At 46.0% G+C, this 16,342-nt stretch overlaps 1 protein-coding gene across 1 annotated transcript in view; it reads left to right on the top strand.

Annotated features, from left to right (window-relative positions):
• LOC146863356 (uncharacterized) overlaps positions 1 to 16,096 on the top strand; it is a 137,650-nt gene extending 121,554 nt beyond the window's left edge. Inside the window, exon 4 of the mRNA XM_085642793.1 lies at positions 15,705 to 16,096. Coding sequence (XP_085498919.1) covers positions 15,705 to 15,902 — 198 coding nt within the window. The 3' untranslated portion in view covers positions 15,903 to 16,096. The remainder of the gene's footprint in view (positions 1 to 15,704) is intronic.
• The last annotated feature ends 246 nt before the right edge of the window (positions 16,097 to 16,342 follow it).

Raw genomic sequence — 16,342 nt, 5'->3', positions numbered from 1 at the left:
TAATGCATGTTATACTGGCAACAGAGCACATTTCACTCAAACATTGCAATACCTGAATCCTGCCACACTTCTACCTTTGCCAAGGTAGGACCTTGAGGATGAAATAAATGACAGTGATCATGGGGAGACGCAGCGCCAGCACCGGGGGACTCAGCGGAGGCTACAGTGCAAAACTACATGCCCCAGACTGCCGAGGGCCAGCACCAGCAGCAGAGGTCCCGCCCCTTGTGAACGGGGTCTGTATTTAACCACCTCGCGCCTCCCGCTTCGCGGGAGACGCAGCGCCAGCACCGGGGGACTCAGCGGAGGCTACAGTGCAAAACTACATGCCCCAGACTGCCGAGGGCCAGCACCAGCAGCAGAGGTCCCGTCCCTTGTGAACGGGGTCTGTATTTAACCACCTCCCGCCTCCCGCTTCGCGGGAGACGCAGCGCCAGCACCGGGGGACTCAGCGGAGGCTACAGTGCAAAACTACATGCCCCAGACTGCCGAGGGCCAGCACCAGCAGCAGAGGTCCCGCCCCTTGTGAACGGGGTCTGTATTTAACCACCTCGCGCCTCCCGCTTCGCGGGAGACGCAGCGCCAGCACCGGGGGACTCAGCGGAGGCTACAGTGCAAAACTACATGCCCCAGACTGCCGAGGGCCAGCACCAGCAGCAGAGGTCCCGCCCCTTGTGAACGGGGTCTGTATTTAACCACCTCGCGCCTCCCGCTTCGCGGGAGACGCAGCGCCAGCACCGGGGGACTCAGCGGAGGCTACAGTGCAAAACTACATGCCCCAGACTGCCGAGGGCCAGCACCAGCAGCAGAGGTCCCGCCCCTTGTGAACGGGGTCTGTATTTAACCACCTCGCGCCTCCCGCTTCGCGGGAGACGCAGCGCCAGCACCGGGGGACTCAGCGGAGGCTACAGTGCAAAACTACATGCCCCAGACTGCCGAGGGCCAGCACCAGCAGCAGAGGTCCCGCCCCTTGTGAACGGGGTCTGTATTTAACCACCTCGCGCCTCCCGCTTCGCGGGAGACGCAGCGCCAGCACCGGGGGACTCAGCGGAGGCTACAGTGCAAAACTACATGCCCCAGACTGCCGAGGGCCAGCAGCAGAGGTCCCGCCCCTTGTGAACGGGGTCTGTAGTTAACCACCTCGCACCTCCGCTTCGCGGGAGACGCAGCGCCAGCACCGGGGGACTCAGCGGAGGCTACAGTGCAAAACTACATGCCCCAGACTGCCGAGGGCCAGCACCAGCAGCAGAGGTCCCGCCCCTTGTGAACGGGGTCTGTATTTAACCACTTCGTGCCTCCCGCCACGCGGGACGCGCGCGGGCGGCGCCGGGCTAAGCCCGGGCAAAGGGCGGGCCGTCTGTGGCCGTCCGGGGCAGGAGGAGGCAGGGCTGGGCCCTCCCTCTGAAATTTGACACCAGGGCATCTGCCCCATATCAGGTACTGCTGTTGTTTCTTACACTCTGCTCCATGTGTGATGCTGTGGAGGCGGTTAGTGATAGTGTACATTGGCTGTAATCTGGATTCTGTTTGCGGTGCCCGCAATACACCTTCTTGCTTGCTTGTGACTTTCTGAGCTCTGAAAATTGCAATGCAAGAGTAGAGATATTAACTGCTCCGAGATCCCGTGAGAGTTAAACCGCGCCTTATTACCTGGAGCAGGCTGGGTTTAAGGCTGTGAGACCTTGCAGGCAGTAAGACAGTAGTTAAAGCTGACATTTTACCACGTTCCATTTCCTATTATGTCTGGCTCTAAGAAAGACAAGGTGGTCACGGGGGCTGGTTCCATGAATAACTTCCTCGTTAAAATGGTGAACAAAATTAACGATGATAGAAGGGCTTCTTTGGGTAAAGTAGACGCTCTAGATTACGACCCCCCCCCCCAGCTAGAGCCGCTACACCGGAGGATTCCCAAGAGGGCGAAAATAGCGTGGACTGCACGTTAGGAGATCAAAACGCTACCAAGCCAGCCAGCATTAGAGTAGCTTCCATCCACCGGGAGCCTGATTCTGTAACGATGGACCCTACAATGCTTGATAAGGTATGCTCTGACTCTGAGGAAGAGGCGGAATTACTGGAAGAAATTAAGGGAAAGAGACCTTTTAGATCATGCAGAAAGCAGCAAAGCAAGAGGGGGGGTAAGACCATCCATAGGAGAAGAGGGGAAAACCACCTGCCAGATAGCTACATCTCCCCTAAATCCAAATCAAATGTAGAGATCACAAAGGAACCCAGTATTACACTGAATCCTGAGCAGTTTGGTTTGCTAATAAAACGTATAGAGGCTGCTGTTGACCTAAAACTTAAGGCTTCCATTGACTGCCTTACAGTCAAATTGGACACCGCGAACGCGGAGCTTAAAAGACTAGGAGGTCTATTGGACCAACAGTTGGCTAAACTATCCCAGGTGAACCCCTTACCCCCTCAAACTAGTTTAGTGAGCCCCGAAGTCATAGGAAAAAGTGCCACAATAGCCTCCAACCCACCCTCTTTGACCCCTCAGGTCAATTGTACGGTTAACAATCTTACTGTTCCCCCATCCATCCATCCCCCACCAGTAGACCCGGATGTTGATCAGGCTGGGCGCTTTCAGAGATCTGGTCCCTTATACAACACTAATGCCGTACAAGGCAGGCGCATCAATACCATTAATCTGCCCCCGGATTGCGCCCCTTATGTCATTGTACTTGCCAATGTTCCGACGTTTTGCTCAGGTAATTCTGAGCCTCAAGAGGAAGCGCATGATTCTCTTAAAAACAAAGTAGTGGCTTGGTTAGGTGCTAAATGTGGTTTCCCTTCTAAACATGCTGGAGATATCATCACGACGAGGAGAGTGAACTGGATTGGCCCATCGAGGAAAACATGTAGAGGGGATTGCGTGGTCGTGAACTTTAAATACCCACAACATGTGGCCACAGTCCTCCTACGGGCAGTATCCCTGTTGGAGGACAGTGATGGTATCCGAGTGCGCCCGCTTGGGTATTTCTACAACCAGGCCAATTTTCCCTCCTTGCCCAGACTAAGACTAAATCCATTTACCCCGGTGGGGCCCAGTTTGGCTCATCAAAGTTCGTTGCAGGGCCGAGATAACCCCTGTACATTTGGTCCCCCCATTACAACCTATAATAGATTTAATGCGCTCTCAGGCCTCGACCTCTGTGATTGACGGGGTGAGGGAGAGGGTACAGTGGACGACGCTGTAGCGGTTCCAACTCCAGCGGTCCTTGTACCTTCTTCTGAGGCGGTCAAGAACAGTTCATCAGAGATCATTACCGATAAAGGGGACACGGTTAGACTGTTATCTTGGAACATTGCTGGGTTGCGGTCCAAGAAGGGAGACCCCAATTGGGAAAATTTTGTAAAGCGCTACGATATTATCGCTTTGCAAGAGACTTGGGATTTGGAGTGTGATTACTGGTTAGACGGTTTCACATCCTATTTTGTACCTGCTTTGCCTTCTCCTGCAGGACGGAACAAAGGAGGTCTTATGATGCTGGTTTCGGTGAATATAAAAGGCAAACTGATCCCGATAGATTGTGCCTCCCATTGTTTCATTATTCTGGAGTTAACTTTAGAGGATGGTTGTAAACTACTTTTGGTTAACTGTTATAATGCTCCAAGTAGCAATCCAGAATCTATGCATTTTAAATGGTTATCAGAATTTTTAATTCTCTACGGAGACAAGCAATCCACTCTGTGTCGATTCATTTTAATGGGTGATTTTAATGTTCATTTGTGCTCACATTGTGTTCTGGTGGAATCAGATGGGCCAGACAGCGTGTCCCCCCCTCATTTAGAACACACACAGAAGGGTCGGGCACTTGAACATGTATTGCAGGAAAATGAGCTATTTGAACCTGAATTTTATGATAATAGTACACGGGTTGCCACCTACACGGGAAGGGCTAGCGATTCGATAATTGATTTTATTTTTGTCTCAAGATGTTTCCTTAATTATGTGATTTCATATAATGCAATCGCTATGCCTATGAGTGATCATAACCCTGTGGGATTGGTGTTAAGGAACAGTTCCTTCTTGTCAAAATCTGTTGTTCTCCATCGGACTATATTGCCTGTAAAGGAAAAGGATCAGGGGAGAAGAATTAAATGGGAGACGGTTGTACCGGACAATTTTTTCTTAACTTTATCCAACTCAGTCGCGGAAAATTTAATTGTGTGCGCCAATCCGTCAGCTGGGCACAAGGACATCATATCTTCCTTTGAAGATATTTGCCGGTTTGTGTCTAGCAGTCTCTCAGCCAAAGGGCAGGGGGCCAAACAAAATCCGGCTAAAGGCTGGTTTGATAAAAATTGCAGCAAAGCCCATAACCGCCTTAAAAAAGCCCTCAATACTCGCCCAAGGGACAAGGCGCTTGTGGCGCGATTAAGAAAAGATTATAACACGGCCACTACTTTGCGTAAAAATGAATTAAAAAGCAAAGCTTGGGAGGATTTAAGGGATAAAGCCACTATAAAAAACAGTGCTGAGTTTTGGACAATAATAAATTCCCCATTACTTACAGGCGTTCAAAACTCAGTACAGGAATTAAATATTCCAGAGGAGGACTGGCTTGGACATTTCGAAAAAATTTATGACAGTGACAGGGAGCCGGAACCTTTTACAATCCCCGCTAATGAGAGCCCCCTGGAGCCCGTGAGATTTGAAACCAGTGAGATACTTAGAGCCATAGAGGAGACAGCAGGTCGCAAGGCCCCGGGCCCCGATGGAGTGCCAGCGGACATGTTCAGGGCAAATCCGCTGTTTTGGGCTAATATTCTGACTAGAGTTTTTAACGCTGCTGCAGTAGTGGGTTTCCCTCAGACCTGGTCTTTAGCTACAATTGTCCCAATATTTAAAAAAGGGCAGAGAGGAGATCCAAAATGCTATAGACCAATATCGCTTTTGGACTCCTCGGTAAAAATTTTAGGCAAGGCTGTCCTGGCGAGGATCTCTGCGTGGGCTAAGGGGAATAACATCCTGTCCGAGGCACAATTTGGCTTTAGGTCAGGGAGGAGTACTGAGGACCAATGCCTCAACCTCCACCTCATACCCTCTAAATACACCAGAGCAAAAGGGGGCAGTTTATTCCTTGGTTTCATGGACCTGTCCACAGCCTTTGATCTTGTTAATAGATCTAAGCTGTGGGCAATGCTCCTGAAGATGGGCCTCGACAGTTCCTTGGTACACTTTCTGGCGGAGCTCCACAAAGATCTGAGGGCCCGCATCAGAATGACCACCGACGGAAAATGTACCGAGAGTTTTAGATCCACTAGAGGGGTCCGCCAGGGCTGCATCCTGGCGCCAATGTTGTTCACGCTTTACGTGAACTCTTTGGAGGGCTACCTAACGTCTGCCACAAAGGATTTCCCGAGCATGGGGGGTGCACCAATTCCGGTGCTCCTCTATGCCGACGATGCGGTACTTATAGCTGGGACCCCAGTCGCCTTACAAAAGCTACTTGATGCCTTTAGTAATTTCATGTCTAGTCTTGACCTGGTGATCAACAAAAACAAATCGCATACCATGTCAGTAGGATGTGGTAAGCGTAAGGAAAAAACTTTTTTTTGTGATGGAGAGGTGATCACAAGTGTCAAAGTCTTTACCTATTTGGGTGTGATTTTTGACCAAAGGGGAACCTGGACACCGCAGGTAACATCTAAAATGAATGCGGTAAGACGTTCATATGCTGCAATTCTGGGGTTTGCTAAGAGATTGGGGGGGAAACCTATGGAGGCTATTATGGCCGTCTACAAAGCCAAGACAGTCGCAATTGCTAGATATGGTGCAGCTGTCTGGGGTTATGTTAATTCAAAAGACATCCAGACTGAGGAAAATAAATTTCTTCGCTCATTGCTGGGTTTACCCCAGTCAACTGCTACCCACTCAGTACACCTTGAGCTGGGGATGGGCTACATCCTAGACACAATCAATCTAGCTCCACTCTTGATGTGGATTAAGGTCTGGCTTAACCCGAACCTTAGCCTTAATCATCGGATCATTAAAGATTGCCTCGCACTTGATCACAGGAGGGATATTCAGTGGCTGTCTTACATTGAATCTATGGCAGCACTTCTGGGACGCCCTGAAATTTTTAGTAGACCAGAAGCCCTGTGTAAAGGTGATTTGCCGTGGGTGAAAACAAATTTTTTTAGAATACGCATGGCCGAGCGCGAAGCTTACGATTTATGTAAACCCTCTGTGAGGGCCCATGTATTGATAACTCCATCTTGTGTGCTGGCTCCTTATTTAACAGTGGTAACCAATTCTTTTCATAGATGGCTTTTATCCAAATTTCGGTTTAATCAAATTTATACGGTACTGTGGGATGAGAAAGACTGGTGCAAGCTCGAAGAATCGTCTCCATGCAAATGCGATGGTTTCTCTCTTCAGTATAATGCCCATTTTCTGTTCTTTTGTTCCTTCTATCATGAACCTCGCACTAGACATTTAAAATCCATTCTGAAGGAGCTGGGCTTTATCCAGTATAAGCCTGCATTGTTATATTTACAGATGTTGCTTTCTCCATTAATTATGTACTGCACTGCTAGTTTTTTGGCCGCATCCGTCAGATGCAAGAGATCAAGGCTAAGATTGGAAGAACAATTGATGATAGATTCTTGAATCCATGTTTATCGTATAGTTGAGTGCATTTGTAATGTATTTTATGTAAATAATGCCTTTTTAATCTGCTTTTTAAATTTATCAATTGTTTAATACTGTTTTATATGAATTGTAAGATATTTGTTGTAGAATACTTTTATGATTTTAATTAATCGAATAAAGTGGATCTTGACTTGACTTGACAGTGATCATGACTATATTGATGCAACAGAATTGTGTACCAAACTTAAACCAGAGATTCAAGAAGCACCCATCGAATTGGCTGAAGTGAAGTATTTGTGGATGGTTCTTGCCTGAAAGACCATCACAGACCCCTAAGAGCAGCATATGCAGTCTGAATGCTAATGTATTTTGTGGAAGCATCATACTTGCAATGTAACTTCAGCACAGGGGCAGAATTGATTGCAATTGCAAGACCATGCTGTGTGGTCAATGGAGGAGTGCTCCAATCTACATGGATAGTCAGTAATATTTTAGAGAGGTTATTAATGGTCACAAACAGGTTTCATGGCATCATCTGGAACACCTATTAGAAATGGACAACAACTTTTGGATTTACTAGAGACCATAGAGTTCCCCCCCCAAAAAATTGCAGTTTTAAAATGTGCTGCAAATAGAAGTGGGGATAATTGTGCCAATGAAACGGAAAAGTACTGTACATTAGAATCAAATGAAAAAACCTGAAACTGAATGCAAAATGGAACCTTCAAAAAGTTTCTTGTCAACTTAAGTTGAAAGTTTGGAAAAGCTTAGTGACTTGCAAAATGATGTAACAGAAGATGAAATAAAAGGTTGGGAAAAAGCAGGATGTTTTCAGGGTAAGGATGAACTTTGAGGGTCATCTGATGGGAGACGTGTGTTACCCGACCCAATGCTACTGACGTCACTTAACACCTGCACTGCATCGGGTCTGGAACACCTGTGTAACTTTATTATTTTTAGATTGAATTAAAGAAATTTTCAAGATTCATATGATTTGACTGTGAATTGTTTAGCCTAGGGAGTCTAGGCTTGTGTCATCCCCCGCAGGGAACCCTTGTTTTGTTATACTTTCTTCTCTGCAGCAGCAAATCTTGTTAAGTGGTACTTCGCTAAACAGATATCCGGTCTCCTGGAACTCTCATCAGCTACGGCTCCTGCCTCGTCCCGCTGGAGATTTTTTACTTCCAAAATAGTGACTAAATCCAAACATAGAAATCTTCTCCGCAACTTTGTCCAGTGGCTCCCCAAAGATGACGCCCCCTCCTCTGACACTGCCTGCACTCTTGTCCTGTTGAACTTTACCTTCTCAGAACAATTTTCAGGAAAATTCTTCTAAATTCAAAGGTAAGCGCCAACCGAGTTCAATCCACTTCTTGTATCCGACCTGCACTCCATCGCGATCGGCAATAATTTGCTACACAATACAAGAAAAATCCCACTCCCATGTAGAAAAATAGAGTACCATTTAATAAATAAAATTACATAAAAACATATTAAATCCAATCAAAACCAGAGGTATGAATTTTTCAAAGTTTTTTGAGAAAATTAGTGTTTAAAAGTTTTAAGTACCAACTGCGTACATCTAGAACACAAGACTGGGGAAAAGTCGAAAGATATGGCCAACCACGATCGAGCGCAGTTCAGATACACAAGGTGGATTGGGCCCGGTCTTGGCTTAATTTAGGACTTGGAAGAATTTTCAGAAAAGTTCCCGAGAATGTAAAGTTCAGCGGGGCAAGGCAGCCAGCGGTGTCCAGCGGGACGAGGCAGGAGTCCATAGTCAATGAGAGTTCCAGGAACTGGATAGCCATTTGGTGAAGTACTGCTGAACAAGATTTTCTGCTGCAGAGAAGAACGTAGCGAGAGCTACCACGAAGTCAGGCGAGGCACCTTGGGTGAATCAGCTAGCAGGTAGGTCCCAGGCTTATGTTGGTTATCAGGCGACTTTTTGATGAAAACATTTCTAAGTGCCAACTTTCAGGGTTAGTCAGGAGCGACACCTTTCACACCACAACAAAGGGTCCAGGACTGGTTGGACAGCACTTGGGTGGCAGGACTCACTCTAGCAGGGGCCAGGAGCAGGTTTCAAAATCTCTGGAGCTTGTTATGTTCCTGTAGCTCACACAGAAAGCTGGCAAACTAGCCCTTTGAGTTCCTCTGATTGTTCTGGGATCAAGCAGAAAGCCAGGCCTCAAGCAGCAGGTCAGTCCTCTGAGGTGCAAGTCCGGCTTCAAGAAGCAGGACAGTCGTCTGGTGGCAGCAGGACAGTCCTCTGAACTACAAAGCTGTCCTCAAGCAGCAGAGCAGTCCTCTGGAGTACAAGGCAGTCCGTCTGATTGTTCTCTGCAGGTCTAAGAGTGTCCTGAAGAGTTGCTCTGAGGGTCCAATATTTATAAAGCTGGTGCCAGCCTTTGAGGTGGGTAAAACTTCTATGCTACCACCACATCTAGTTCAGGCAAATTTGTCTGGAGAAGCACAGACTTGTGTCAAGTTTCTTTGTTTCCTTTGTGTGTGCGTGCTGTAGGCAGCTCTTATAAATATAAGTGGGCAAGAGAACAGCTCTGTCCCCCCTTCAATCCTGGCAGAATGGCCCATCTTGACCACATTTAGACCCTTATTGTCCACTGTCTGGGCCCAATACTCATTATTAATGGGTGAGCCAGTGACAGGCCCAGGCAGCTGGAAACTCCAAGAAGGCCTTAGAAGCTTTTGTGCAGGAAAATTTCAACGTTCTGAAAAGAGGCATTTTCGAAAGTGCAATCTGAAATCCTACTTTACCATTAAAGAGGATTTTAAATTACAATTCATTTAAGTCCAAACATAACATTTCAACCTGCTCCTAATCAAACGTTAGCACTTATTAAATGCAATGACCTAACCCAATGTTATCCTAAGGGAGAAGTTGGCCTTATAGTAGTTAAAAACGAATTTGAAATATTTAACTACCAGGACATGTAAAACTTAAAAACACGTCCTACTTTTTAAATACAATGCACCATGCCCTATGTCAACCTAAGACCTACCTTACCAGTGAGTTATATGTTTTAAAAAGGGAGGTTTGGGCCTGGCAAAAGGGTTGTTTTGCCAGGTGGAATTGGCAGATTTAAAACTGGACTTTAGACTGCAGTGGCAGGCATGATACTTATTTTAAAAGGCTACTTTAGTGGGTGACACAATGAGTGCTGCAGTCTGTTAGCATTTAATTTAAAGACCATGAGTACATGTAGTACCATATATTAAGGATTTATAAGTAAATTAAATATAAAAATCAGGTGTAGGCCAATTTTGCCATATTTTAGGGAGAGAGCACAAGTACTTTAGCACTGGTTAGCAGTGGTAAAGTTCACAGAGTCCCAATGCAAACTAAAACGAATTCTAAAAACAGGAGTAGTAAAGGCAAAATGTTTGGGGGTGACCCTGCAGAGAGGGCCAGGTCAAACATCCTGAATGGGCATATTTGGCAAAGATTAAACCAGAAGAAAAAGACATTGAACATCGATTTCTTTTGCAAGAGCCTTAATGAACTGATATGGGCAATGGAAGAAGCTGCCTGAAAAGGAATAATTTCCGGATGGAGTATCAGAAATAAATTTTTGAGAAGAAAAATTATGAATTTTTCACAGTGTGCCTGCATAACTAACTAGGACTAGAGATTAGATTTTAAAAAAAATTATAAATTCCCACATTGAATGCTAATGCCTGTATTTTTTACTCACACATGAAGACTGTGGCTTCGTTCACTCTCAAGAGAACCAAGAATTGAATGCCCACATTAAAAGAAGATTGTTTTGGCAACGTAGAAGATTAAGTTAGGCTTACATAATTTTTGGAAGCATTTTAACTGAGAATGTACATGCCTATCTATGAGACCGTTAGAGGTAACCTGAATGTTGCTGGAATCCAGGTGGCCGTGATCTGTATTTAATCATAGTGCTTCAGATGCAGCCCCATCACTCGAGGAGGAAGACGATAATGGTAGGGGCTGCATCTGAAGCACTCTCTATAAATACAGACCACGGCCACCTCGATACCAGCAACATTCAGGTTACCTCTAATGGTCTCCCAGATTTGTCAGGACTGAGGTTTTAACTATCCATTTGTGTTTGACCGAGTCTTAAATACTTTGCCATGGGCTATGTTTACCTTACCTGCCACATCTATATATTATTTTGTTAACTTCTTTCTTCTCTGACGCTGGAGCCTTTGGGTCCTACTATTTTAAAATTGACCGCCTGAAGTTGCAAGACGGACTCAAATAGTATCTCCCTTCACCCCTTGTCCTGATGAAGACCCCACGTTAGGATTAACATACCTACAAGTTTTAGGGGGGTCGAAACGTCGACAGTCCTTTCGGAGTGGACAAGTACTGACAAAAGAGAGATTAAATATCCATGTCTTGATTTTAGTATGTCCATGTATTAATTTCGCCTTCATGTGGCTGGATTGGTTTCCAACAGTATTCTGATGTGTATCACTTGCACATAACCTTTCCCACCCTCACGAGTGCACACCTTCCCTTTTGAGCACATTTTCACCTCCACCTGGAGCACCTGTATTATATATAGTGATGTACGGACTACCCATGCTGTTTTCATTGAATAAATCAGAATGTTTTGAACTTAATAATTTGTAAGATTTGATTATATGGTGATGTGTTCTACATTTTAAAGTGTGTACCACTGCGACCATTGTTTTCTTGTAACGTCCTTGGTGCTGAAGCAGGAGCTGCTGAGGAGAAGGTTTTAGTGCTGAGATGGTTCTAGGGGAAAAACTAGTGCAAAACGTCGACAACGGAGACACTGCTGACGTCGGTCGAAGATGCTGTTTACTTCCTTCTTGGTGCAGCTTTGAGGAAAGGTAGTGGTAGCTGTGTTAACCACCATCAAGCCTTGGTAGCGGTTAGGCCAGCAGAAGGTTATTATGACATCCGGAGGTCCGGGGTAAACCACCTGAAACTAACTGGAGGGCAAGACCAGATTTCCAATAATGCACTGGACCATTTACTTTTGGGTGATCCCTCGGAGGGCCCGATGACCAGCAATTCTTTGGTTTCGGGTCACTGCTTTTACCTGCGGCTTCAGGGGACTAGTCGTAGATTCTGGCCTCTTCTTTGTCCTCTTTGATGCAGGTCGAATCAGAACTGAGGTTCTGGTGTCAGGGGTGTCCCTTGCATCCTAGATTTAGGGACGTTAGGGATGTGTGCAAGTAGCTAATGGGCTACAAACCCCTTCAGTTAGTCTGCCCCGGTGGTGACCTCATCCACGGGTGAGAGTAACCTTTTCTACCCAAAGCCCTCTATTCTCCTACTTCTAGAAATGGCAGAAACCTTCTTTGGCTGCACAGACCAGGCAGCCCACCCTAGGGGTGTGGTTAGCCTTCTGGGGGTGTACACCTCCTGATTATCTAATTTTCCCACCTGCAAGGGTGCAAATGTGCCTTGGGGTAGGAGTAGGGCTGTTTCCTCCTTTGTGAGGCAGCCTGCTTGCAAATCAGAGGTGGTGCATGCCTTGAAGCTCACCGCTTTGATGTGCCAACTCACTAGTCATTCTGTCAGGAAGGGAGGAGTCACCTCCTTCTCATCCAGGTCATTGTTTCTGACTTTTGGGAGAGTTCACACCTCCTGGTAGGGGGTCAAATTCCTGTCTTGGCGGCAGCAGTTGTGGGATGCCAGCCAGACCATAGGAAAAGCTGGGGCAACCAGGTGGGCAACCCCTAAGGTAGCTACCTGGGTGCATGCCACATCAAACTTGGCATGAGAATCATGTCAGGGGTGATGAGTCAAGTTGTTTGATACCAAACATAGCATATTTCGGCCGTACCATAGTGGAGCTGTCAATCTCGAGATTGCCTGAGTACCAGCCCATGTTAACCTTTGGACCGCTGAACACTTATCGTAGCTTTCAATGGCAAAGGCTACTATAGGGACAAGTAAGCTGGCATTCATATGTCTTCACTTTTAATGTAATGCACCCTGCCTCCTGGAGCTCAGGAGGTTCTCCTTAGGAGTGACTGGTATATTTAAAAATAGCTCATTGACCTTGCCGCACATGGTGAAAGCAAAGTCAAGTTCGAGCAGTTTGCACTGCTCCTGAAGTCTGCAATGTCAGGACTGCTGTCATCTTTTTACTTGGGTCACTCAGGTTGGTACAAACAGTGCTTCAGGCCCTGGTGACCCCTTTAACTCCTGTGTCCTAGGTTCACATGTGTCAGTTTTAGGGAGAGAGCACAGGCCCTGGGGCCTAGTTAGCAGGCTTCAATGCACGGTCAAAGTCGAAAACCAGCAGCTAGTAGTCCAAATGGGGGCAAAAAGTGGGGGGACGCCTGCAAACAGGCCTGTTTTCTCACACCGCCGATAAAGCTTGTGAATAGTTCCTTATTTAGATATTGCAAGCATTACAAAAATCAATATTTTGCACATATATATTTATATATATATATATATATATATATATATATATATATATATATATATATATATTCGAAAGCCAGCACTCGTTATTCTGGGGGTTTTCTCGTTTATTGCATTGGTTAGAGCAGGGGTACTCACAAACTTTCTCTCGGGGCCAAATTTACAGTGTGGTTTGTGGCCGAGGGCCGCACCGGTGGGGGCGGGGTCAGTGGGGAAGGGGGTGGGGCTAGAGCAAACCATGAGGTTCAACACAGGCCCCTGCAGCAGACGCCTTCGTCCACTGAGCCACCAGACCCGGCATTCACACATATCTATCTATCTATCTATCTATCTATCTATCTATCTATCTATCTATCTATCTATCTATCTATCTATCTATCTATCTATCTATCTATCTATCTATCTATCTATCTATCTATCTATCTATCTATCTATCTATCTATCTAGCTCTGTCTCCCTCCCTCCCTCTATCACTCTCCCTCTATCACTCTCACTCTCCCTCTCCCTGTCTCCCTCCCTCTCCCTCTCTCTCTTCATCTATCTCTCTCTCTCCCTCTGCCTCACTCACTGCGTTTGTCTACCTCCCTCTCTGTCTCCCTCCCTCTCTGTCTCCCTCCCCCTGTCTCCCTCCTTCCCTCTCTCTCTCTCCCTCCCTCTCTCTCTCTCCCTCCCTCCCTCTCTCTCCTTCCCTCTCTCTCTCCCTGTCTCCCTCCCTCTCTCTCTCTCCCGCAGTCCTCCGGCTGTCTCGAGGGACGGTGGTGTCTCGGTCTCCTGGCCGTCAAGCACAGACGCGAGGCAGCCAATTAGCCGGCAGTCGAGTGCCATGGCTTGCTGCTTAGCCCCAGACTCGTTAGAAGGCTCCCCCCCCCTGTCCGTCACCTCACCCCGCACTGAGTCAGCTTCCCTGGAACGCACACAGCCGCCACACCGAAGTAATTCACAGGTCTTTTAAAGACCATTCACTTGTTAATGAGGCTTTGTTGTATTTCATCTCTTCTTAGCGCCCCTGCATCTCCTCTCATTCAGAGGGGAGATGCAGAGGCGCAAAGAAGAGGTGAAATACAACAAAGCCTTATTAACAAGTGAATGGCTTTTAAAAGAATCACCCGGCCCAGCCCCCATAGCTCCACGCTGCTGCAACCGGCGGTGCTTGCACAGGTACGATGTCTGCAAGGTCCGCGGGCCGCCAAGGAAGGCTTGCCGGGCCGCTGGCGACCTGCGGGCCGTACTATGAGTACCCGTGGGTTAGAGCATACACACGAACATTACAGGGACGCGTTTCGGCAGTCAAGCTGCCTTTCTCAACCTGAAATGCGATTTATTAGTGCTTCTTTTGAAGCATACTTTAAAATTGAAGCTGCACTACCCTTCACAGTGCTTGGGTGGATACAAGCATGTGGGCAGATTACAATTCATTCATGCTAAAGAATAACAGCCTAAATCTTGTAAACCAAATTGCTTTAAAGGTTATTTTACTGTCTGTGTTACTGAGCGTTATGCTCTACAGTTCGTCCTGTTTCGAAACAGATCCCACAATGCCTCGTTATGTATCAAGTAAAACCCGGACTGGATCCTTACAAGTCCTCCAACTGCAATCAAAGGCATCCTACTAATGTCTTACTTTATAATTAAAATCCAAAGCCATGCATGTTGCCAGTTTATACAATTTTATTTCTAACATAGTCGCCAACAGTATTCAGTCAGTTCCTTCGAGGTACACGTGTCTCCGAGGTCTATAGGTTTGCAACTCACATTTTTCAAGTCTGTAATTTTTGTGAACGCCTTATCGTACCTTTGGGCATTTGTCCTTGCCAGGTTCAGGTATAGGTATCTGCCAGGCATCAAGGATTACATTGTGACTTGACAGTTGGAAATTCCATTTCCCGAATGTGATGCCATTTGGATATGGTACCCATGCAGCTCAGTAGGTGGGAATCTTTGAAATATGAAGAAATGCACCAGGGATTTATGTAGAGTTTTGGTCAAGTGACTTATGTGCAAGAGAAGTGAGACCCTGTGGGCTCCTTGCTGGACTCATCCAGAAGAGTAGGTTGGATTGTTCTCTGGTAGAACGAATGAAAACTGTCTAAACTAATGCACAGTCTCCAAGATAAAGCAAGACGCCTAATGTCTACCTCCCTGAGTCTGAGGAAGAAAGAAAGTAAAAAACAAAGAACCAAAGGAAGAAACAAACAAACAAACAAACAAAGAAACAAAGAAAGAAAGGAAAAACTGCAAGGAAGAAAATAAGGAAGTCTGCAAGGAAGGCAGCAAGGAAGGAAGCAAGGAAGAAAGAACTAGAATGGAAAGGAAGGATAATTCAAATATTAATTTACCAAAGTATTCTTGCAAGAACTTTACATCACATTTCCGACGATTTATAAAAGGCAATAGATGTTTTTACAATAACGTATCTATAGAAAGACAAAATGCTGTTTGTGCACCAGTACAAAAATAGCATTTGGTTCAAACAATAATAATAATAACAGACAATAGCTTTGTAATATGATTGAAATTTCTCGATTTCACTTTGGTCAGATTAGCATTTTGGCTGTGTAACAATGCTCTTCGGGTACCTAGGAAAGGGGTGCATTGAGCAGTTTCTGCCTGCACTGCATTGGCCTTGATGTGAAATGTGCTGTGTTTAAGTCCTTCCACTGAAGGTCACTTTTGTTCCATCACTTTGTTTTGCAGACAACTTTCGTTATCACATCCGAGTTTGAAGTAGAGCCTGGAAAAGCTGTCCGTCAAATCGCCAAGGCCACGAGAGCCACAGTTGATGTTCCATACCGTGCCAAGGTCCTCACTATCTTCGGCTATGAGACCGTGATATCGGGCACCTGGAAGGGGGCCTCTTTGTTTGACCTCAAAATTAAGCAAGAAGATGCCTAGATGCACCAATAACTTCCATGTGCATGCAGCATGCCATGTAACCATGGATACAGATGGCCACACGTCACCTTGAAGTGAAGCCCTTCCAATGGAAACTAGATTGTCAAAAGGAGATGGTGGAAAGAGAAATTAACTGCTTACAACAAATATGTAACCAGAGTAACTGATGCAAAATAAAAATGCACTCAAATGCTCATCATGTTTTACTGTTGTCTTAACATTTATTTGAGATAAGCATCTATGTAAAATAATGCCAGTTTTATGATGCCATTGTTTTAATGCATTAACTTCCGGAAGGTTAAACCTTCAAGAAATTGTGAATAATATTTAAGCAATGCAGCCTGCTGGGGAGGGCAATAATGGTTGTTAAAAGTCCAGAGCCTGAGTTATAGCCCTGAGCCCCAGGCAAGGACCTATAACGAGGGTCGGGGCCTTTAACA

This window comes from Triturus cristatus, chromosome 2_2 (assembly GCF_964204655.1).
Source record: "Triturus cristatus chromosome 2_2, aTriCri1.1, whole genome shotgun sequence".
In the NCBI taxonomy this organism is placed as follows: domain Eukaryota; kingdom Metazoa; phylum Chordata; class Amphibia; order Caudata; family Salamandridae; genus Triturus; species Triturus cristatus.
The sequence above is the reverse complement of the archived record's forward strand: the minus strand, read 5'-3'. Positions and strand labels throughout refer to the sequence as shown.